General features: G+C 34.7%; 1 protein-coding gene across 1 annotated transcript in view; it reads right to left on the reverse strand.

The window, feature by feature from the left end:
- LOC150097515 (U5 small nuclear ribonucleoprotein 40 kDa protein-like) overlaps window positions 1-26,110 on the reverse strand; it is a 90,204-nt gene that overhangs the window by 30,522 nt on the left and 33,572 nt on the right. The window contains exons 4-5 of the mRNA XM_090406880.1: window positions 21,536-21,701; window positions 10,460-10,582 (exon numbers count right to left, since the gene is read on the reverse strand). Of these exons, the coding sequence (XP_090263006.1) occupies window positions 10,460-10,582; window positions 21,536-21,701 (289 nt within the window). The remainder of the gene's footprint in view (window positions 1-10,459; window positions 10,583-21,535; window positions 21,702-26,110) is intronic.

Here is a 26,110-nt window from a genome sequence, read left to right on the forward strand (position 1 = left end):
CAGAATGTCTTTTCAGAAGATCAAATTTCAAATGACTGGCATGTGCTTCTCAAATTACCGCTTACTTTGGTGATGTTATTCAATTTATTGTGTAACATTATTGAGGGATTTTTTTAACTCTAATTCGTCACGTGCCACAATCTTAATGTTACTCAAAGTTGTAGTATTATGACTTTCCTATTGAACTGGTAAGTTTTCTAAGGTACAAAGTTTAAGAAAATGTACTTATAGCAAATGACCTTTGTACATCCCCAGTGGCAGCAGTGGGGAGGGAGTGCTAGCCCTTGATACAGCAGTTAATCCTATTATGAGTGGGAAATTGTCTTTAAGGGTAGCTCAACAATAGATAGTCTGACCAGCAGTATTCGGTCCATAAAGATGGAATAAAATTCACTCATATGCACTTAGAACTACAGAGTAAATTACTCACTGTCAGAAAGAGCACTGTGTAAGCAATCAGTCGGTACTAGATACATCTAGTACCAACATCTAGTTTTCGATGCTGCATAAAATCAAAGTAAAAAGAGGAGTGATCTCGCACACACCCAAGCCTACTCGTGTATGTGTGTGTGTGTGTGTGTGATTTTGGTAAATTCATAGGGAAGTTGAAAGAATCATATAACATGACCTTGATGGAAAAAAAGACCTGGTTTTGAATATCATCAAAGTGAGTAATCATTATTGAATTTTTCAAATGAAGATGAGTTGGCCAGCCTTGTATGGAGACTGCAGAACTTAATATTATGCTCTTCTTCTTCTGTTGCATCAGTCTTATGACTTGTAGCTCAGAAGAATTTTTTTTTCATTCTTCTCTTCTGTTTGCTTTCCTCTTTATTTCTTAGTATGTTTTTACTCCAGTGCTTTGTTTTATTTGATCAAAGTATCTTTTCCTTGGCCTTCCTCTTTTTTCTTTGATTTTGCCTTCCATTATTCTTCTTGTTAGACTTTCATGTTGTAAGATATGACCAATTCATCTGTCTCTTCTTATTATTAATGTCTTTATCAGTGTTCTGGATTCATTTACTTCCTTAAGCACTTCTTCATTAGATTTTTTGTCTGTCCATTTTATCTTTTGCATTCGTCTCCAACACTACATTTCAAATGCCTCCAGTTTTCTAATATCTTCTGTTCCCATTGTCCATGTTTCGCTGCCATAAAGTGCTATATTCCATACATAAGTTTTTTAGAAGTTTTTTCCTTAGTTGTTGACTTAAGTTTCCTTTTAATACCTTTTCCATTTTACTGAATTGGTTTTTTGCTATGCCTATTCTTATCTTTATGTCTTCTTTTGATCTTCCTTCCTCATTTATTGTATCCCCTAAATATTTGTAATTCTTTACTTGTTTTATCTCTTTCCCATTTAATTTAATTTTCTTTATGATCTTTGGCATATGACATTTTTTCATATGGATTTATGACATTTTTTTCAACATTTATTTTCATGTGGTATTTGTTAAATATTTCATTTGTTGTTTTGATGAACTTGAATAATCTTCTTCTGCTATTTGCTATGAATGCAATATCATCTGCAAATCTGAGACAAAATATCTCCTCTCTACCAAACTTTATGCTGCTGCTTGTCTTTTCTTTAACTCCTCTGATGGAATTTTCTCTTTGCTCTTTTTAAAATATATATTTTAAAAAGAGCAAGGGTGATAATATGCATCCTTGTCTTACTCCACATCTAATATGTATGGTTTCTTCCTTATTATTTGTTCTTATGTATCCCATTTGTATTAATATTATGCATTAATATTATTATTATGCATTGACAGGCATAATGTTACAATCACTACCACTGTCAGCTAGAACATAACTAGAAACAACATAAGTCAAAATCAAAAGGTAATGCATCAAACAAATTCAGTAGATATCAGTATTCTACATTAGTAGATATCTCCAAGGTTTTTTTTCAACAGGGCTGGCACAAGGGCCTATTAAGTAAACTTCCATCATTCGGTCTATCCTACAATTCCTGCAACCAGACTGCCAGTTTTCTCAATGGATGCACACTGTGTGTGGTGGATGATGGTCCCCCTATCTGCAACCAATGCTAGGGTCCCACAAGGTCCTGTCCTCTCATCACCATGTGTCTTCTATATATCAATGGCTGCTCTAGTTGACCACCAATCCAATACACAGTTTTGCCTATTTCTTATATAGTAAACTCTCGATTTAACGGATTTTTAGGGGATAAGGGTTGTCCATAAAATCAAAAGTCCATTAAATCGCGAATCTTAGGAATGGTATTGAAAATAAAACACTTTCAGTGGTATTAATATATTTTAATGAGAACACCATTTTACTCAGGATTGGGATTGAATAAAAAGAGTCAAGTTTCAGTTGCTTTCCACTTTTAGACTGTTTCGTAATCATTCAAGATCAAAATTGCTGAAAATGTTCCGAAGATGTATCCGAAGATGCAATTTATAAACACTACCGATCACTTCCGATTAATCATTGTAATATTTATTTGTTTTTATTCGTCATTTCATTATCTGTATTTATTTGTCAAATTATATCCATTAAATCCGAAGTCCATTGAATTGAGAGTTTACAATACAGAAACCTGTAGAGTATATTCATTCATAACTATAATTTCACACACATGCCACAGTAATTAACTTTTTAATAGTATGTAAATATTTCATCTTAAGTATCATATGACATCATCAGTACAGTTATGAACAACAGCAATTACATTAAAAAAAAAAACACATTAGTGTGCAAGCATGCACACTCCCTCTATGTATTAGCGTGTTTAAAGACTAAATGCTATTGGGCTGTAATTCAATTAAATTAAAACCGATAAATTTATTTTATACAGTTGAGGATAACAATTTTCCAAACTTTTGGGAGAGTGAGACAGTCATTATGGCTAAGATTGGATCTCTGCGTAAGGCTTCAGCACTTCCTTTATACAAACACTCATGTTTATATATGGATCAGTGTTGTAGCTTGGTGTGTTGCCATTGGATCTCGTGGTTGGCATTTTCAACTCCATGTTGTGCAAGACCAGATTTGTGAGGTTTGATAAGACGGATGTGGTCTTCATGTTCAGACGTGTTTATTTATAGATCTTCCAGTTTGTCCATAGTAAGACAAGTTACAAGAACGTGGCACTTTGTATATGTCAGGTAGAATCAGTGTGATAGTTTGTATTTTGAAGGTAACAAATTATGAATCTGGTATATTGGTTTATAGGTAGCAACGAGTTTATATTTCTTCAAAATTTTTGACAAATGTTCAGAGATGCCTTTGATATATGGTATAGGAGTCCTGTGGGCTTTTTCTTGTCTAGGTTGTTGTTTTGGAGGATGGCTAATAATTTTTTTGAGTTGCTATTGGATTAAATCCATTTAGTGAGGCTGTATCTTTAATAATTTCCAATTCTTGTTTTAAAGATTCTTAAGAGGAACAAAATTTGTGTGCTCTGCATACCAAAGATTTCATGATGCCGTATTTTTGAGATGGATGGTGAGCCAAAGTATTGTGGATATAATGACTGAAAAAGTTGGTTTTTGATAGACTGAAGTGGAAATGGAACCATCTTGATTACGTTGGATGTGTATATTGAGGAAGGAAATACCTTGCGATGATTCATTTTCTAGTGTGAATTTGATTGGAATTGTTACATAATATCAACAACCTGCATCCTCGCATCAAATCATGAATCAGAGATGTTAAACTTAGCCCTTTGCTTTATGTAAATGATGTTGTGCTCCTTAAGTACATCCAGGTGAAAGTCTCCAGGATTTTTTGACTAAATTGAATAACAGCTGTAACAAATTTAGCATGAAAAATCAACAATAAAAGATCAAAACTATGTAAATATGCAAGAATATAAAAAATTTCAGTTGCAATCTCAATGGAGAACCTATAGATCAAGTAAAATATTTCAGTTATAGATGAAATACACTGCTTGGAAAGAAGTCATTGGAACTCCCATGGTCAAGGTGCATCGTGCCATGTAAAGAGTCGTGTTTGGAACTGAGAATAAATTGGAGGAATATGATGCTCCCAAGTTGTTGCAACTGTCTACAAGTGAATTGGCTGCGAGAAGGGAACTGATAGAGTTTGAAACAGGCATTGTGATAGGGTGCCATGTTGCAGGCCTATCTGCTTGTTTAGTAAACTATTGACAAATTGGGCCATTCCAGGTTAACAATCAGTGATACCATACTGATATGGAAACATATGGAGTCAACTGCAAGTGCTATCTGCAGTGGATGACCAACTACACTCACTCAACGTGACCATAGAGTGCGATGAATTATAATATGTAAAAACCAGCATTCATCAGCAAAGAATGTGGAATTCAAGGCATCAACTGGAACACGAATCTGAACAAAACACTCAGAACTGAGGCTCACAACATAGGTTTCCATGGTAGGACCAATATGCAAGCCTACATAACCCAAACCAACATGTAGCATCTTCTTCGTTGGTGCAATGGAGCATAGAAGTTTGGAAAGCTGTGTTATGGAGCAGCAAATCATGCTACACCTGCTACTGAGTGCAGATGCACAAGTGTGGGCATGGCAGATACCATTCGAATGTCTGGTATGATCACATTTCATAGTTGGGGTTAAGCATTCTTATCAGAATGCTTAACCCCAACTATGAAATGTGATGGCATGGTACTGTTTTGCCTGGACCTTGGACATTGTTTGTGGTGCCACAAACACTGAATTCTGAGAGGTATCTGAATATCTTGGACAATGCATGAGTCCTACTTTGTGACATTTCTACAGAACCGCATTTCTGCAAAACAAAACCCCTACTCCTATTCCCTATATCAGAGGTACATCTGACATAGGGAATAGGTAGTAGAATTTGGTAGCGAATTCATCGAATTCAAGCACCTATTCAGAGGATTAGACAGAAGAAAACCAATGTGCTATTTAGAAGTCATTACAGGTGAGAAAAATTACTTTTAGAGTAAGTCAGGGCTATGAAGAATTTTCCTAAGCTGAACAAGTATGGTTGCATTAATTGGTCAAAAATTTGGGAGACTGTTATCTTTAGATCAACTGCTACATAGCTGTAATACTACTTGTTTTCTTACAACATTAGAGGGGTGCCAAATTAGAACTCTTTAGATCTTTTGTCCGGTACAATTGAATTGTTTCACTTATTGATTGTCGCATGTAAACTATAATATGCTGCTTTGAAATCCAGCAAATTATAAGCCAGTTAATAAAAATTTTTTTTTTAAAATACAGTAGTCTCAGCCCCCTTATCCGGAGGGGGATACATTCCAAGACACATTGCAGATAGTGTCAAACCATCATCATCAAATTCCTGACATGTACCCTCAAGTGGTATTTTCATGTGGTATTTGTTAAATACCAGTGTACAGGATATGATAGTACTACATGAAAAATTTACATCATTACTAACTTCCTATCTACAATTTTCCTCCAAATCAGTCTGTTACTTATCAAGACTCCAACATTATCAGATCTTATATTTCAATCATCTAAGCCACTTTTTACTGTATCAATCCACCTATATCTTGGTCTTCCTAAGGGTCATTTTTCCTGCCAATCTGGCAAAGAACACTTGTTTAGCTAATCTTTCCTCACTCATTCTGTTTAAGTGACCATACTACCTGAAATTAGCTCTGCTAACACATTCCTGGATGCTGACAATGTCAAGTTCTTTCCTAATATCCTCATTTTTAATATGATATTGTCAATGATGCCATCAGTTCGTGCCCCTAATCTTTCTCAGCACTCTCATATCTGCGGTCTCTAGTTCTTTGGTCAAGTGTTTTACTTCTGACACAGCTTTCAGATCCATAAGTTAAAACTGGTTAGAACACTGTCTTGTATATAGCTAATTTAGCGTCCGACTAATTTCTCTCTTATTCCATATGAATTTATTCGATTGACTTCCTACCATACCAGCTTTGTTGATTCTGTTGTCTATTTCCATATTTAATTTACCATCTTCACCAAAAATCGTCCCTAAGTAGCTGAAATGTTTCAGCTTGTTAGAACGGACAGGCAATGACAATCAAGGAAAAGAAGGAGTAGCCATAGTATTCAACACAAAATACGAGGCTAATCCTCTTGAATGGCAGCCAGTCTCAAGTAGAGTAATGTGGGCAAATATGAGAATGGGGAACTGGACAATGAGACTTATTTGTGCCTATGGTCCCACAGAAGGTTCTACTAAGGTAGAAGTGGAGGAATTTTTTGAGGCTTTAGAAAAAGCAACTGACACAATGAAAAAGGAAAAGTTGGTCCTTGTTGGGAATCTAAATAGTAGAGTAGGAAATGATTGTGAGACATACAAAAATATTCTGGGAAAATTTGGAGAAAAGAGCAAAGCTAATAATAATGGCAAATATCTGTTGGATTTCTGCTCAGGACATGGACTGGTTATTACTAACACCATGTTCCAACATAAAAATGTGCACAAATTCACATGGAGAGAAGAGGCTAGGAATTAAAAAAGTCTCATTCACTATGTTATTGTTGATAGTGATGTTTTCTCCCTGGTGCAGGACACCAGTGTACAGAGGATTTGAAATTGGGAGTAATCACTATTTAGTCTTGAGCAGGATAAAATTGAATTTCATATTGAAAAGAATAACATGTAAGAAAGTTTTAAAGCGAATAAAAGTTGAGCAGCTCTCAGTTGTGAACTGTAGACTAAAATACAGAAAGATTATTGAAAAGAAAATGAAAGAGTTTGAGAACAGGAATCAAACCTTGGAGATTCAGTGGCAAACTCTGAAGAAAACATTGAATGATTCAGCCAGAGAGGCATGTGGTGAGGTTGTGTGCAAGGATAAAAAAATCAGAACTCCATGGTGGACACAGGAAGTTAAAGAGACAGTGAAGGAAAAGAAGAAAGCATATCAAAAGTTCCTGGCAAATAAGTCAGCTTTTACTCTTACAGAATACAGAGACAAATGTAAGAAAGCTAAACAGTGTGTAAAACTAGCTAAACAAAAGTCATGGATTCATTGGTTTTTTTTGGATTCATGGGTTCATTTTGTCAGTTGCTTTTTCTAAAGCGTCAAAAAATTCCTCCACTTCTACCTTAGTAGAACCTTCTGGGGGACCATAGGCACAAATAAATCTCATTGTCCAGTTCCCCATTCTGATATTTGTCCACATCACTCTGCTTGAGACTGCCTGCCAATTCAGGAAGATTAGCTTCATATTTAGTGTTGAATACTATGGCTATTCCTTCTTTTCCTTGATTGTCATTGCCTGAATATAACATTTTGTATTTATTGCTCAGAAAGATCTCACCAGTTTTCATCTTTTTTTTTGTTTCAGTCACCCCTATTATGTCAATCTGGTGTACTTATCTAATTCCTCAGCAAGCTCCATTTCTTTGCCATTCAGGCTTCTTATGTTGATAGTACCGATCTTTAACTCTGGTGATATTGAGTTGGGGTGTGCTTTCAGATTAGTCCCAGTAGCTGACTTTTCGCTGTTAGCGGTGGTTCCCTGGCAAAACAACAGGGGGCCTTGTATATCCGGGCGACGCCCCAGCCTGCATGAAATTTTGTCATGTTTTACCATCATTTTGTATATTGGTTTAAGCCAATAAGAGTACAATTTGGTCGGCTAAATCCGAAATTCCCAGCATATCCTCGTTCGTTCAGTATCCAGGTAGATATCCAACAGGGTGCACCATGAGAAGGTGAGGATTGGATATTAGGTTAGAAGCCCTAGTCAGTTCTCCGCATTCCTTTAAAGGCTATGTGGAGGTCTCCTCTCAGTTATACAGTTTTGACCCTTAAGCACTCCTATATATATATACAGTCATACCTCGAAGAAACGTGGTAGGCAGGACCAACAAAAAGCGCATAATTCAAATTCATGTAACTTGGGTATAATTTTGCATACAAACATACAAAATATTAGTTAATTGGGATCAAAGGTTTACAAAAACACCTATATTTTTTAAGAAATATAATCATAATTGTAGTTTTTCGTACATAAAAAAAAGTAAGTTATTTCGATGTCAATGGTTTCATAAAATCTAATAGATTCGTCTGATGGCATAATGTCTTTTTCTTGTCATGCAAAATTTCTTCATAGCAAGCTAATGATTTTTTTATTCCTTACCTTGTGGCTATAATTCATTCCTTGTTAGAATCTATGTCCTCCAAAATCTGTAAACCTTTCTTTTATGATTGTTCTTACTGTGGATTGCTGTAGATCAAACTTCTTTGCTAGCTCACATATTTTCATTCCGCCTTCAAAATTCTTAATAATGTTGAGTTTTGTTTCCAAAGTCAATGTTTTTCTTTTCTCGCTAGCTGTAGAAGAATCAGACTTGCTTCTTTTGGATGACATTATTATTTTTTATGTGATAAAATTTTTTATCAAGAACATAACATTTAACAATCGCAAGGTTTGTAAACTATAAAAATTGTGTATGAATGGAGACCGCGCGAAACACGTCAGTACTTGTTCACAGCATGTGCGACACTGGCGTATGTAGCCGGCGCCGGAAAGATATGACTAGTGGTGAGGCGTGAAGAGGGATGGGAATACGTACATATATGAAACCGTGTAACTCCGGATTTGCGTAAGTCTGGGTAGCATAAGTCGCGGTATGACTGTACTATGTTTTTTTCCTATATGATAAAGTTTAATTTATAAATTAGGCACAGTAAGAGATTAACAACAATAACTAATAATAAAATAGAACAATTATAACAACACCATGTAATAAAAGTTATCTGAATGTGAATGGAATCTTAGCAACCTCAGCATACATTTATTATTTTATGAAGTCAAGAACTTTCACCTTTTTTCATTTAAAAGGAAGCACTTTATGGCTTCTCTTTGGCATATCCGAATTGCCAACATCGTTACTCCTGTGAGTGATGGCTATCTCATCTTTCAACGAAAGGTGAGTTAGCTGGTCTCATAAGAAGGTAGGAGATTTTTTCATCTGGAAACTCGAGTTTTTTGTCTCCCAGAAGAGCCAAACTGGCCCTGTGAACACACACACACTGGGAGGCAACAGGCCAACCACCTTATCCTTGAGATGGTTGCAGTTGTAAGAATAAAACACCTCGACACCATAAAAGATAGAAGAGGAGAATTAAGAAAGAAAGAAGGAAAGAAAGCCTCTTGCACTTTGGGGACATTATTAAGTAAAGTAAGGGTTAGTTGAACACAAGCACTGCCAGCCTGGCTGGCCAAGTGGTTAGCGTGTCTGCTCTCCAGTCAAGAGGCTGCGGGTTCGAATCCTGCCGTGGGCATGGTTGTTTGTGATTGTCTGTGGAAATGCTAGTGGTGGTGGTTGGCGATAGATGGTGTTGGTGTAGTTGCAGTCAGTTGGTGGATTGTGAGTGGTGGAAGCAGAGTTGTAGAGTGGATGCCCTCCCTCGATGAGTCTTTGGACTCCCTGGAGGTGACAAATAATAATAATAATGCGACAGCCTATCTGATAACCGAGAACTACTCAGAACAGCACACAATTCCTAATTTCAGAAAGACTACAAGGTGCATGTAGCTTTCTCCACCTTTGCAATGAACCTGGTGTTGGACTACCTCTGGGATTAGCCGAATTGTCCATTACTAAAGGAAAGAGCCATACAGCTTCATTTCAGCAATGCAAAATTACATCGGCAAAGTGGATGTTAGATCCAACATTATTTCAAAGTCGAATGTTTGCAGAAACTATGAACATTTCATAAGTTGACCTGAGAGCTTACAAGAATACAATCCTTGGCATCCCCAAGTTGCCTTAGCTACTTAAGTGTAGGTAGTGCAAGCTAAGGCAACTCGGGGATGCCGAGGATTGTATTCTTATAAGCTGTCAGGTCAACTTATGAAATGTTCATAGTTTCTACAAACTTTCGGTTTTGAAATAATGTTGGATCTAATATCCACTTTGCCAATGTAATTATAAATTGTTTATTTCTGGAATTTTCCATTTAATATTTTCAAACCAGGGATGACTGCGGATAAGGAGGGGGGAACTACGGTAGTTTGTTCAGTGTTGTTAATACCATTAAAAATAAGTTAGGAAAAATTAAAAATTTTTTTAAAATCATCTTTATATGCAAGTATATGATATCCTCAATTTTGCTTGTTGGCCTCTAAATCTAAAATGTTTACTATGTAGTCATTCTCATAAAAAGTTTGCCAACCCTTGCTGTAGATATCTAGAATATCATTATCATCAGTTTTTATGTCTTCATCATTCTGATTTCTTTTATAGTGCTTTTTCATCCATTTCTAAGCTTATTCAATAGACTCCAGAACATTTTATTATTATCATTTTATCATATAAAATATATATTATCTTTCTTTCATTTCTTGTTTCTATAAAATTTTAACACTGATAAGTTTCTTACATTCAGTATGCAGATTAGAAAACTGTTACAGGAGAAAAATATTCTGAAACAATACAATGTTTTCCATACTGATTATCACCACTAAATAAATTAGTAAACCATGCCTTTCCTTACCTTAATGATGTTGTCTATACCACCAGAAATTATCTGCTCAGCAGTATCATTGAATGTAATAGATGTAACTTGATAAGTTTCCTGAAATGTGTGAATAGGTCCTCTCTTCCGAGAATCCCAAAGCTGAAATTAAAGATTTAATTTGGCAAAATAAATCTTGGGATGAAAAGCTAATTGAAAGCACTGAAAAGCAGAATTATTTTTCCATCAAAAATTTAACAAAGTATATTTTTAAAAATCACCCTTACTATCTGAATTCAGTTTACCTATGTAATCAGTTTAAAGTTTGTTAATAAGCATTAATAGTGGGTATCTAAAAAATAAAACATGGTGCTGTATGTTAGAAAAGTTTTATGAATATTTTTAGCACATATATCATCTGTGCTAAAAATATTCATAAAATATTCATCATGTTCAAAATGGACTCACTTTTATTAATATAAAATTACAAAAAAAAAAAAAAAAAATTATTTAGAAAACTTAAGCAGAATATGGATATAAGAGATCTCATGCTTAAATGCAGTCCTTTTTCTCAAATATACCTTCAATGGGCAATTATGACAGTATAATTGAGTATTACGGGCGACATGGCTGCAAACAATTCATAAGAGGTAAAGTACAATTTCATTACTGGTTTCCTATGAATAATTTTTTTCCAAAATAATGTTGTCCAGAAGTGAAGATGCTTAACAGATGCCTCTTTTCTCAGAGATTCACTTTCCGGTCACTTTCTCACAGATGTTGTGTTCTGTCTCATATTTTTACCACAGATATTTTTATGATCACTGATCCACCAAACTAGCTGCCATCATTCCTCCACTCGCCTCTAAGTACATCAAAATATGATTAACTGCCAGTGTTTTTTATGTGCTTAGACAGTTCAGCTATTTTAAGTATGTAAAACACAAAATATTAATAAATTATTAATAAAAATCCAGAGTTCAGCTTCAAACTTACTGAACCAATTACTCATTCTCCTCATTCCTACTAATCAAGAAACACAAAAGGTTCCTTAAACATCACTCATGCTATAGATTTCAGAACTTTGTGTGTGGACTGATTGGCCTATTATTTGTCAGGTCTCTGACAAACCTGATGAAAGCAGGTCTCTTCATCAACTTTTACTTTTCAATCTTCTAAACCAATCCTAACTGTTTAAACATCTATACCTTGGTACTCTTAGTCTACCATTTTTAATTTAACCTTCCTAATGACATGATGTGTTTTTTATGTTCACCATAATATGAGTATAAAGAATAAGTAAGACATAGTTGAAGCAACACAGATTAAAAGTGCAAACCAGCAATTATCGCCCCTATACAGTGTAATAATCTTTCACACCGCGCAGAACACGTAACCGGATTAACTCGTATTTAATACTACATCTCAGATCCAGTACTAATAAATGCACAAATGCATAGTTTTTTACAGTATGCAGGGTAGCTGTAATTTTAAATAGAAATATTAGATAAACATATACAATTATAGTTCTATATGTCTAGCACTTTTATTATATAATAATGGTTTGTGGTTATCTTCTTTTTATTATTAATATTAAGAGAGAGATCCCCCCCCCCCCCAAGGAGTCAGGGACTCATTGAGGTAAGCCACATACTACATCCACCAGCTGTCATACTTGTTCTTGAATTCATTCACACTGATTGCACACACATCCAATGGCAATTCATTCCAATCGCACACCACTCTATGAGAGAAAAATTTAGATCTCACCCCCCTTCTTAGTGGCATTCATTCTCAGCTTCCAAGGATGTACTCTCATCCTTTCTCCACCCTGCATAAAATGAAAAATTATATTAACATAAATCCTGTATGACCCCTTCACTCCTCCTTCTCCTGTTTGCTAGTGTCTGCAGTCTACAAATTCTCAATTTGTCTTCATAATCAGTATTCCACAATCCTCATATCATTTTTTAACACTCTCCTTTTCACTCTCTCCATGGTATCAGAATCACTATGGAAACAAGGAGACCAGATCTGCACACAAAAGTCCAAGTGAGACCTCATCAAGGTCTTGTACAGAGGCAAAATGCCATCTTTATATTTACATGTCAAAGTTTGTTTCATCGTTGCAATTATTCTCTGAGTTGTATTTGCAATCTTTGCTATATCCTTGAACTTCAACTTCCTATCTACTAAAACTCCAAGATTCCTAGCCTGATTAGTTTCTTCTAACATAATCCCACCAATATAACATCACACTGGATATTTAATCTGACTGAAGTGCATGACTTTACATTTACTAACATTAAAATGACATCCATTTTCCAATGGCCACAATTCCAGCCTATTTGAATCATTCTGCAAGTACTGCATATCAGTTGCATTCCTGATTACCCTGTCTATCTTTGCATCATCAGCAAATAGCTGTATGTCACCTGCCAAATCCTTCCCAATGTCATTAATGTACAGACTGAATAACAGTGGACCAAGGACTGATCCTTGTGATACACCACTGGTCATCTTAAATCTTGCAAGCTCACATCCCCCATATACCACTTTTTGATATCTGTTAGCCATCCTCCTATCCATGGTAATATATTATAATCCAAAACCATATTCTCCAATTTATGCAACAGTTTTCCATGCTGTATTCTATCAAAAGCCTTAGCAAAATCCAAAAGTATCATGGTGCATCCATTCCTCTTGTCTAATTCAATGGTAACATTATTATAGAAAGTGAGCAAGTTGCTTAAACACGACCTTCCCCTTAGTAAATTCATGTTGTTCATTGCAAAGTAGAGATTCTATGGGGGAAAAAAAAAAAAAAAACTGGCCATCCATCAATCAGTAAAGGAAATTTATAATCATTTACTGTATATGAATATTGTATCAGTCTAGAAATGAAATGCAATGCTGGTATCTTTTTTTTTTTTTATTTTTTTTAAATTTTGCTTAATTATGTCTATTTGGAATTTTTTGGTACTGAAAGAAATTCATTGAGATAATTGCTTTCATGAAACAATTATGTTATAAATTAATCCTGTTTAAGTTTTAAAAGAGCTTGTCATTTGTTTTAAATTAATTTTTTTTTTTATTCATAACAATAATTAGAAATCACTACACAGAATGCATACAGTTTCTACAATTGTACTGGTTTTCTTTATAGGAAACAAAACATAGGTCTTCATGATATTTATAATAATTTATAATGTTATCTGCAATACTTTGAGTTGCCTTCCCTATTCCTTGGAATCACTCATTATACAATGAAATAAACAGTCATGAAACAAATAATTTATCAATTCTGCAGACCATGCAACTAAAGCAACATCAGTATTATAATACCACTCTTATTTACAATGTTCAGTTAGTGAAAATAATGAGAAAATAATCTTGTACATTTTGTTAATTTAAAAAAAAAAAGTCATAATAAATAAATAAAAGAGCAATGTAAATAAACCTTTGGTTCTGAAAAGATCAAAAATCATGTCCTATGAAGAAAAAAAATACTGCATTATGTGAAAAGAAATACAATCATGGCTAGTTTTGATATGTGACATGAGGTATCTATACTTTTACTATTTTTATGCTCACAAAATGTACAGGTGCATGTCCCCAAAGTGATTATATTTTTAATTTTAAAATAAACTATAATCTGAAATTTGAACAGGCAGCTAAATCTCCCTCCCTCCCTACCCAAAAAAAGGTTCAATGCCAGTACATGGTCATTCAACTTTTTTAACCATAAGGTAATCACTAATAATTTATAATTTTTGTGATAATAAAACTACAGCTGTGATTATTATTTTTATTATAAATAACATCTTCAGTTTTATTTTCAAATGAAGACCAGCACATTTATTCTCTTATACTGCTGTTTTACAGGTCACAAACCAAAATATCTGTATTAACATTACTTTGTTAATTAAATGTTTTTTACTTTGAATGTGTGTTTTTATTATATTTTTAATTAATGTAATTATAAACTATAAAATGGGCAGAAAATTTTGAATCAATTGTAAAATCATATATATTTAAGCAAGGAGATAAATTTCATCACCCAGATACTATTACCCACTTACTGGTTTGAAAAAGTTCCATGTTTGGTCTCTAGAGCAGGGTTCTAGACTATATGAAAAATAAATTTAAAAAATACAAAATTATATATAAAACATAAAAGTATACATGTAGGAGCCTTTCGTGAGTGGGAGCCATATAAAAAAAAAGTTTCAGACATTTTTCACCATATATATTTAGAGCAGCTAAAAGCATTACATATTACTACTGAAAAGAGCATCCCCACCAAAAATAAAAAAATAAAAGAAGAGACCAAGGTCTAGGTGTATTGATTCAATCAAAAGTGCCTTAGAAGCATGAAATGTTAGATATAACAATATTAAAGTGCTGACAAGTAATAGACTAATTTGGAGGAAAATTGTGGATAGGAGATTAATAATAATGCAAACTTATCATGCAGTGCTGTCATAGTAGCCTGAACACCCCCTTGAGAGTACATATCAAGAAACTAATGATGATGAGGTTCAAGTTTAAGAAGTATTAATAACATATAAAATGAAATAAACCTTGTTACATAGATGGAACAAAATTGTACCTCAAACTGTTTAGTACAGTAGAATTCTTGATGCTGTGCAACCACACTGTTTATTCATTCATTTCTTGCTACAGTCTTTTTCCTAGATTCTGCCTTGAGCTTCTTTGGCCATTTTTAACCCAAAGTATAGTAGCCTCAGTGTCATGCTCCTTTCATCCAGCAATGAAATCATCGACACTCTCCTCTTGTTCATCATTTTGTTAAATTTGTTGAGCTAGCCTCAACTGCCATTGCTCTTTCAATAACATTCCACAACTCAATTGGGTATCATGATGGAAGTGCTTGTCTTCTACCACAAGCAGGCCATCCCATATGTTTTATATAAATGATCTGCAACATCCTTAAGCTTGTTATTGTTTTCATCATTCGGATGGTTCAACAATAATTTAAATTTCCACAACATCACTGAGAGAACAAAAGACAGTCTTATGGCACTCAGCATCCACTGCTTTACTGTACTGTTGTCTTGACCGTATTAGCTCTAAAGCCCAGCTTCTTGAACTTTCTAATAGATTGACTGTCCAATATGAAACAGGAATAGATGACTATTAAATTATTTAAGGAATTTACAACGTATACTGGAATATTAATTAAAAGAAAATTTAATAAATACTTCCTATATTTCAGCAATATCATATTGCCATCCCATCTTCATGGGAACATACAAATATGGCACATGCAAGCCGGCACTACAAAAAGCAAATGAGGCAGAAGATAAGAAACCCTAAAGTCCTAATGGTGTCCCCTAGCAGGCTATATTGGGTTGGCCGTTGGGCTGATGGTCTCATGATGTAAGTCTCCCAAATTTGGGGCAGTCTCTGAGGCTGATTCTATGAATAATCTTTCGTACTTGAACTTGCTACAGTGTATTACTTTTGCTTTCTTCCAACGTATTCCGTAGTGGGTATCTAGAGCATGGTCTGCAAGCCCAGAGTGGCTATACTAGTGAAACCGGATGTAGTCCATGTGTTCTGAAATGCTGATATTCACTGTCCTGCCTGTTTGGCCAAAGTAGGAAATTCCAAAAATACATAAAATAAATGTGCCATTATGTCCCATAATGGATGGCATTGATCCCCCACATATAAATTAGCCAAAGTGCTCACACACTATACTGGCAACACACACCACACACACACAAAAAACTCAGCCCACTTCAAAGCCAGTATAGAAAACCTCTTACTCCAACACACTGACATAATGGTCAGATCTGACGTCTCCTCCCTATTCACAAATGTCCCACTCAAGGAAACCTTAGAGCTCATACAAGCCAAATTTCTTCCCAATATCTCAGCCCTATTTCAGTTCACAATGAACTCAGGCTATTTCATTTGGCAAGGAAAATTCTACAAGCAGATAGAGGGGGACAGCCATGGGTTCACTGCTTTCCCCACCCTTGGCCAACTTCTTTATGGAGACTTTTGAAGAGAAAGCCTTAAACTCTACCCGACAAAACCCCACTATTTGGCTTCATTCTTAACACACACTTAAACAACCAACACCCCAGAATCCTGTTCACCCTGGAAAAAGAGGAAAGCAACAGCCTCCCTTTCCTAGACACTCTAATCACTCGCCAACCTGATGGATTCTTGGTTTTCTCTGTTTATAGAAAACCCACCCATACACAGGCAGATACATTCACCAGCAATCCCCTCCCTCCTTCACAACAATATGGGGTCATTAAAACACTATATAACAGGGCAAAATTAATCTGTTCAGATGACAATGCCCTAACCACTGAACTAAACACCACATCCTTAATACTTGCTTAGCCAATGGCTACAACCCCCAAAAAATATTAAAACTAGTAAACCACAATCTCCCCCCCCCACCTTCATAATAAAGATTACACTAAATTTATCACCATTCCCTACATCCGGGGCACCTCTGAAAAAATAACCAAAATCCTTAAAAAATATGACCTGACTTCTTGTTACAGACCATATAAAAAGTTGGCATCCCTTATCTGCTCTACCAAAGACCAACCACTTCCCCTAGACCTACGTGGGAGTATACCAGGTCCCTTGCAGCTGTAAATTGTCCTACTTTGGCCAAACAGACAGGACAGCGAATATCAGGATTTCAGAACACATGGACTACATCCGGTTTCACCGGTATAGCCACTCTGGGCTTGCAGACCATGCTCTAAATCAGTGATTCTCAACCACTGTGCCGCGGCACTTTGGTGTGCCGCCACTGCGAATACCCATACATAAGCGACGTCAGACAAGTGGTTCAATCAGTTCAACCTTCCTAGCAGGGACTGGCTGAACCAATGCGCATGGCTATTATAGTTCTGGCTACTGGCTAACAAAGCTACAAATTAGTTTAGTCTACTAGTCGCCCGCTTGATGTGTGCATATGGTTGGTTACAACTTATATATTCGTTTTCGTACATGCAATACCACAATATTGTGTAGTCAAACTTAATTAAAACGGATTCAAAGGCAATATACAATATGTCATTTTTAATAATTTTTTGACAAAATTATTTTTATTTTCAATGAATTCCCTAAAATGGATAAATGGATAAAAAAAAGAAAGCTTAACGACGATAATGATGATGCTAGCGATCATGCTAATGAGCCCAGTACAAGTAAAGATGTTTCCTCTGCCAAAATATGTAATGTTCATCGTAAGTATAATGATGACTTCTTAAAATTTGGATTTACATCTACAAGGGAAAACGATAAAACTGTTCCCGAGTGTGTGGTATGTGGTTGTAAATTATCAAACAGTGCTATGGTTCCGAGAAAGCTCCAACATCACCTGCTCACCAATCATCCTTCGCTAGCATCAAAAGACAAAGCCTACTTTCAAAATTCATTATCTGCAAGATCCAAACAATTAAAGATTTTTAAAAAGCAAATTAGTGTGCCTGAAAAAGCTCAGATAGCTTCTTATGAAGTGGCTGAATTAATTGCTCTCAAATTAAAATCTCATAATTTGGCTGAAGAAATTATATTACCTGCTTGTCGTAAAATTGTAAAAAGAATGATCGGTGAATCAGCAGAAATTGATGTTTGTAAAATACCACTTTCAAATGACACAATTCATCGCAGAATTATAGACTTGTCCCGAAATATTGAAGAAAATACTGCTAAAACTCTTGCAAATTCAAATTTTGCTTTACAAATCGACAAAACAACTGATATTAGGAAAAACACACTTAATTGCATTCGTTCGATTCATTCACGAAAATGATATAATTAATCAATTTTTATGCTGTCGTGAATTATCTGATTTCAACAGGAAAACATATTTTCGATGAAATTAATTCTGATTTACAAGAAATTAAAATTTCGTGGAATTTGTGCATTGGCATTTGTACAGATGGTGCTCCGGCTATGACAGGATCTATAAAAGGATTTGTAGCACATGTAAGAGAATATAATGCAGATATATTAGTTGCCCGTTGTTTTTTGCATCGGGAAACACTCATTACAAAACAATTACCATCAGAATTGAAAGTAGTGCTGGAACAATGTGTTAAAATGATTAATTATATAAAATCAAGACCATTAAAAAGTTGCCTGTTTAGTCAATTATGCCAGGCTATGGAGTCTAAATACGAATCATTGTTACTACACACGGAAGTCAGGTGTTATCCAGAGGGAAAGTTTTGTCTCGCATGCTTGAACTAAAAAACGAGATAAAGATATTTTTTGAACAAGATAATAATGATTTTGTTGGTTTGTTGGATGACAAAATATGGTGTGCTTAGCTGGCTTACTTATCTGATATTTTTGTTATTATTAATAACATAAATACGAGTTTGCAAGAACCGAAAGAAAATATTTTAAACTCAACCGATAAACTGTTGGGATTTCAAAAAAATTTACTTTATGGAAGAATAAAGCACAAGAAGGTAGTTTAGAAAAGTTTGAGTCAGTTCCAAAAGATTGTTATAAAATAATTCATAAAACAGTTATTGATCATTTGACAATACTAGAGCAAAAAATTGTTCATTACTTTCCAAATTTAGAAATAAAAAAATTTGATTGGATTCGGAATCCATTTATGATAAACGACACATCAGTGTATGAACTAACTTTGAAAGAAGAACTGATTTCTGTGTGTGTAATAACCGAGATTTAATTTCAAAACATTCAGAAGAATCAATTAATTCATTCTGGATTAATCTTAGATACGATTATCCAACAATATCACAAAAAGCTTTAAGTGTGTTATTACAATTTTCCACATCTTATTTGTGCGAATTCGGATTTTCGGCTTTGACCGATATAAAAACGAAAAAAAGATCCAGCCTTTTAAATCTGGATCACGAAACGAGAGTAGCATTATCATTTATACGCCCAAATATAAATGAAGTTATCAAAAAAAAACATGCTCAAATTTTGCATTAAATGTAATTTATCATTAAATAAACATTTTGTTTACTTTGTAATGCAATTTCATTTTATATTTTATTGCAAATTATTATTGTATGCTATTTTTACAAAATATATTATAGGTACATGAATTAATTAACCAAGTAAAAATCTTTTAAATTTATCTTATTGTTAGTGTGCCGCCAAATTTTAAAATTATTAAAAGTGTACTGTGATGAAAAAAAGGTTGAGAATCACTGCTCTAGATACTCGCCACAGAATACGTTGGAAGAAAGCCAAAGTAATACACCGCAGCAAGTTCAAGTACAAAAGATTATTCATAGAATCAGCCTCAGCTCTAAAAAAAAATGTTCCAAACCTCAACAAATAGCCCACTGGGGGGGGGCACCATTAGGACTTTAGGAACAATAGTAGTCTCTTATCTTCTGCCTCATTTGCTTTTTGTAGTGCCAGCTTGCACGTGCCATATTTGTATGTTTCCCATGAAGATGGCAATGTGACATTGCCGAAATATAGGAAGTATTTATTAAATTTTCTTTTAATTAATATTCCAGTATACGTTGTAAATTCCTTAAATAATTTAATAGTCAACATTAATAATTTAATGTTGCAAACGTATAAGCCTTTCTATAAGAAGAAACAGGAATAGACATGTGGAAACACATTATGATAAGCATTTACAGTGGCTTTTTCTAAATCCATATAACTGATTATGGCTGTCATCATTTTAAACAAGTTTTAACTTGCAATACAATATAAAAAATATAGAACGTACAAGAAAAGATGCCACAAGTCCCAAACTTGGTGGGGGGAGGGGGAGAACTGATGATGTCATTGGTATCCCTCAAAGATGGTCAGTCAATAGAGCGGAATATTATGGATAATTTTAGAATGCCATTTTTGTTTAAGGGTGGAATTCTAGGAAGTGCAGTTAGCCATTGTGGGTGATGAGGTGAGGACCAGCCTTTTTCCTGCCTATCAGAGGTGGGCACCAGCAGTTTGGAGAGGGACCAAGTGCTCCTTTGTTTTAGATCAAGCAGCTCAAAGCAGGTCTGCAGGTGATAAGAGATATATTGGAAGGGGTACGTCCTGTTAGCTGTTGTCCAAATGTCCTGTTGTTGAGTCATCCATAAACCTAGTCAAAAGGTTCCCCCGGGTTTCCAAGAGAAGGGGAGGGGAGGGACACTACACCTTCCAGCTAACTCATTTTCTGTTGAAAATCCCTTATTAACATTGTGTGGATTGTGTATGAGCCTTTCCAAAAGCCATAGTGTTATTGACTAAGATATTGAAGTTTTTGAATGATAGTATTCATCAATTTTAAGGGGTAATAACTAGGATGAAATCTGAATTAATTATTTTCATCAACTTAATCTTCTGCTCATGATCAAATGTACCCTTGTGGGGAGGGACAAGTTATTATGATAGTACTACATGAAAAGTTTACACCATAATTTCCTATCAACAATTTTTTCCAAATTATCTGAGGACACCAATATTGTCAGATCTCATATTCAATCTTCTAGAAAACACACTCCTTACAACAGCAATTCACTTAAACCTTGGTATTCCTCTGGGTCTTTTTTTTTTCCTGGCAACAAACATCCATTATGCTACCTTTTTTCTCCCATTCTGTGCAAGTGACCATACCACTTGAGGATAGCTGCTCACACATCACTGAATGCTAATAAAGTCAAGTTCCTTTTTAACATACTGCCATCTGTTCACATCCTTAATCTTTCTCACAACTCTCATATCTGTGATCGCCAATCTTTGATCAAGTGTTTTATTTCTAACTCAGCTTCCAGAGATCCATATGTAAAAAACTAGTTTGAACACTGTTTAGTGTTCAAACAGTGTATGGTAAGAAGTCAACTGAATAAGTTTATTCAGCTGATTACCTACTATTGCTAATTCTCATATGTATTTCCACATTTAATGTACCATTTTTACTAAAAATTGTGTCTAAATAGCTTGCAAATAGCATATGTTTCTTTATAATAAAAGAATAAGGGAGGAGGGATGTAATTTCCTAATAATATTACAAATTGTTTTAATAAATTACTTAGAGAAATAAGATCTTATTATATGTTTGATTCTTGAAATGCAACAATTTAATGTCTAAATTTAATGTTATGTAAAACAACTTACTTTAATAGTACAATCATCACTACCACTGCAAATTAACTGAGGACCTCTTCTAGCAGGGTGACAACAGTTCACATATGCTGTATGACCTCGCATTTTTTTAACTCTAACACCAACATTTGAATCCCAAATACTGATGGTTTTGTCTGTTGATGCTGTAAAAATCAAACTAAAAAAATAATAAAAATAAAATAAATAAATATATACATCTTCATATAGACATTGCTCTTTTAGCAATTACCTATGAATGTATGGAACTGTCATATTTACATTTAGACTACACTAGCTTACACAGTTCCTAGAATCTGAAAAGACGACTGTTATTTGATAATTTAAGTATGCTGGGTGAAAAAAATTAGAATTCTTTTTTCCCTATCACAGAGAGATTCTTCACAATATATCATACTTTTATGTATTTGAATAAAATCATTAAAATATTTTTTTTGTTATTTATTAAAGTATTATGGTAGTATGTTTACGACAAATCATTCTAAACTTAAAAAAAAAAAGTAAAAACAATTTGCCATGAAAGCAATACTGTTTAATCTGATTCTCAACTCTGGTAGGGTCCCAAGGGAATGAAAGGAGGGGAAAATACTTCAGTTGCATAAAGGAGTTCCAAGAGCAGTAGCAAATTATCAACCAATTAGCATTTCAGGAGTGGTGGTCAGGGTACCAGAGAAATTGATTAATGACAAAATTCAGGAATGAGATACTATATGGAGGTAGCATAGTTATGTGAAGAGTAGGTCATGCTTCAGTAACTTAATTTTTATAATAAAAGGTTAATAGGTTAGTGGATCCCCTGTTGTTTATCACTGTTGGTCATTTATTAAGTGAGTCTTCAAGGTAGTGTAGAAGATGGATGTTGATGGTCCTTTCCATTACTTTAGGAAGGACTGAGGTGAAAGAAACTAAACAGTAGCTTGAAGGTAAAGATTTTTCACCCTTCTTAGGAATAGGTTTGTATATGGGCTAATTTCTATAGTGCAGGATAGATACCAGTAGAATAAGAAAGGTGCAAAAAGGCAGCATAAAGTGGGAGTCAACTCTGGAGCACAGACTTTTAGAATAATCGAAGGAATACAAAGGTCAGGAGATTTTTTAGTATCCAATTTGGGCAAAATTTTCTAATCACTCTAGCGAAAGGTCAAATGCAGCAATATGTGTTGAGTGCTTGGAATGGCTTGGGGACATTTACCATGATAAGCTATGCAAGAATTGGAGGAGAAATAAGACGATTGTAAGACTGTTGTAGTCTTTGTGCCAATAAAACATAAACCAAACCAATCCAATGTACTAACTCAAGCAAAACCCACAAAAAGTAACCTCTCCTATAAAGAATATGACCTCTATAAACTCTGGCTATTTTGTTTGGCAAGGAAAATTCTACAAATAAAAGGGACAGCCATGTGCTCTCCGCTTTCTCCTCCTCCTGGCTAATTTCTTCGTGGAAACATTTGATGAGAAAGCTTGAAACTCTGCCCCACTGTTTGACTATCCTTTGTACTTCAACCACACTAAAGATGCCTGATTTAGCTCCCTAGGGAGCACTATTTAGGACTTTAGGCCTACCTTAGTTGATATGCTTCATCTTCATTACTTAGCGTAGTGCATGCTTTGTCGATGATGTGTTCTCCATTTGGCTGCATGGCCTGGATGCTCTCAACATATTTTTAACACACCTAAATAATCAACATCCCAGGATCCAGTTCACATTAGAAAAAGAAAATGACACCAGTCTCCCCTTCCTAAGCACTTTAATTACACACCAGCCTGATGGATCCCTGGCATTCTCTGTTTATAGAAACCACACACACACACCAGTAGATATATTCACAATCACATCACCTCCTCCTCAACAGTATGGAATTGTTAAAACTTTATATAATGGAGTTAAATTAATTAGTTCAGATAACACTACCATCTCCACTGAACTTTATCACAAAACCTTATCAATAGATAGCTACAATTCCTACCATATCCAAAAAACATTAAAACTCCAAATCCACACACCTTCTCCCCAGAACAGAACCTACACCAAAGTTATCACTATTCCATATATCGATAATATATATGGAATAAAATATCTTAAAAAACTACAACTTTTCAACCACTTATAGACCATATAAAAATTAGCATCCCTCATTCGTTGCACCCAAGACCAGCCAGGTGTTTATCAGGTCCCTTGTTGTTGTAAACTATCCTACTATGGCCAAACAAGCAGGAGAGCCAACATTAGAAATGCTGAACATAAGGACTATATCCATTTCCATCACTACATCCACTCAGGACTTACTAACCATGCTTTGGACACCCACCATAAAATAATATGCTGGAAACTTTACTCGATTGCAACAAATATAAATATAATAAAACCTCGAAGTTACGCGGTAGGTGGGACCAACAAAAAGCGCATGGGTCGAATTTGCATAACTTGGGGTATAATTTTGCATGTCATTTATATATACAAACATACAATTGGGACCAAAGGTTTACAAAAACACCTATATTTTTTAAGAAATATAATCATAATTGTAGTTTTTCCTACATAAAAAAAAGAAAGTTATTTCGATGTCGATGGTTTCATAAAATCTAATAGATTCGTCTGATGGCATAATGTCTTTTTCTTGTCACGCAAAATTTCTTCATAGCAAGCTAATGATTTTTTTTATTCCTTGCCTTGTAGCTACAATTTGTTCCTCGTTAGAAAGGAAAATTTGTGAGCTATTTTCCATGTGAAAATAGCTCACAAATTTTCATTCCACCTTCAAAATCCTTAATAATGTTAAGTTTTGTTTCTGAAGTCAATGTTTTTCTTTTCTTGCTAGCTGTAGAAGAATCGGACCTGCTTCTTTTGGATGACATTATTATTTTTTATGTGATAAAATTTTTATCAAGAACATAACATTAAACAATTGCAAGGTTTGTAGACTATAAAAATCGTGCATGAATGGAGACTGCGTGAAACACGTCAGTGCTTGTTCACAGCATGTGCGACACTGGTGAATGCGGCCGGCACCTGAAAGATATGACTAGTGGTGAGGTGTGAAGCAGGATGGGAATACGTACATATCAGAAACCGCGTAACTCTGGATTCGCGTAAGCTGGGGTATGACTGTACTAAAGATTTTTTCTTGAATCTGCTTCTACCTTAAGAAATTATCCTAACCTCAACAAATTTCATTGCATGAAACTGCTCCAAATTTGGGAAGCTCTCATCCTTTGTACTTCAGCCACACCAAAGATGCTCGATTTAGTTCCCTAGAGAGCGCTATTTAGGACTTTAGGCCTACCTTAGTTGATATGCTTCATCTTCATTACTTAGCGTAATGCCTGCATGCCCATATTTTATTATATTTTGTTCCCCTGATGATGGAAATTTGATTTTGCTAAAATACTGGCAGTATTAATTAAATTTATTTTAGTTAATATCAGTATGTTGTAATTTCCTTAAAAAACACAGTTATGAATAGCCAACATATAAGCCTAACTGCTGTACTTCATCTGTACTATAGATGAACTACAACAGTTCACACAAAGTGAATTAAATGACAATCAGAGATTGATTTTCTTGAAGATTTTTAAACACACTTCAGAGATTTCATTTTCTGAAATCAGTTCTTGACTTTGAAGAAAGTTAACTTACTAATAGGATGTACCAAGAAATAGTAAGACATTTGCTCAAAAGCCCCAGCCAGATATCTGCATTATTTAAAAGACTATGTAGAGGTCTTCCAGTTATCAAACTTCTTTGTCATTTTTGTATATGAATAATTTAAAGCTATCAATGTTTAACAAAATAGATTTTTTCCTTCCTTTTGCAATAATTTTGAATTTTGGCAGGAATACTGGATTATTTCAACTGTAATTCAACTGAATCATTGCTATATAAATATGTGTGTGTAAAAACCATCATCATCACCAATTTTGTGATATGTACCCCCCCCCCAAGGGGTGTTCAAGTTACTATGACAGCACTACATGATTAAGTTTTTTATTATTATTAATTTCCTAACAACAATTTTTCTCCAAATCAGTCTATTACTTGTAGGCACTCCAATATTGTCATATGTAACATTATCTGATTCTAAGGCACTTCTGACTGAATTAATCCACTGAGGCCTTGGTCTTCCTCTCTGTCTCTTTCCTGGGCATCTTGCCATCAAACAGCTCTTTTGCTAACCTTTCCTCACCCATTCTATTTAAGTGGCCATAACTTTAGAATACCTCTGCTGATACATTCTTGAATGCTAATAACGTCAAATTCCTTTCTGATCTTTTCATTTTTAATATGATTCTGCCATTGATGGCATTGATTAATTCCCTAATTTTTCTCAGTACCATCATATCTGTGGTCTCTAGTTGTTGATCAAATGTTTTATTTCTAACTCAACTCTCAGATTCATAAATGAAAACTGGTTTGATCATTGTTTTGTATACTGCAAGTTTGGTGTTTTGGCTAATTTCTCTCTTTTTATATATAAATTTATTAACCTTGGCTACCCACCAAAAACTTTGCTTATTCTGTTATCTATTTCCAGATTTAACTTGCATCTTCATTAAAACTGTGCCTAA

The sequence above is a fragment of the Typopeltis vanoorti genome, chromosome 17 (genome assembly GCF_054136105.1).
Source record: "Typopeltis vanoorti isolate ZY-2024b chromosome 17, IOZ_Tvanoo_1.0, whole genome shotgun sequence".
Taxonomy (NCBI): Eukaryota; Metazoa; Arthropoda; class Arachnida; order Uropygi; family Thelyphonidae; genus Typopeltis; species Typopeltis vanoorti.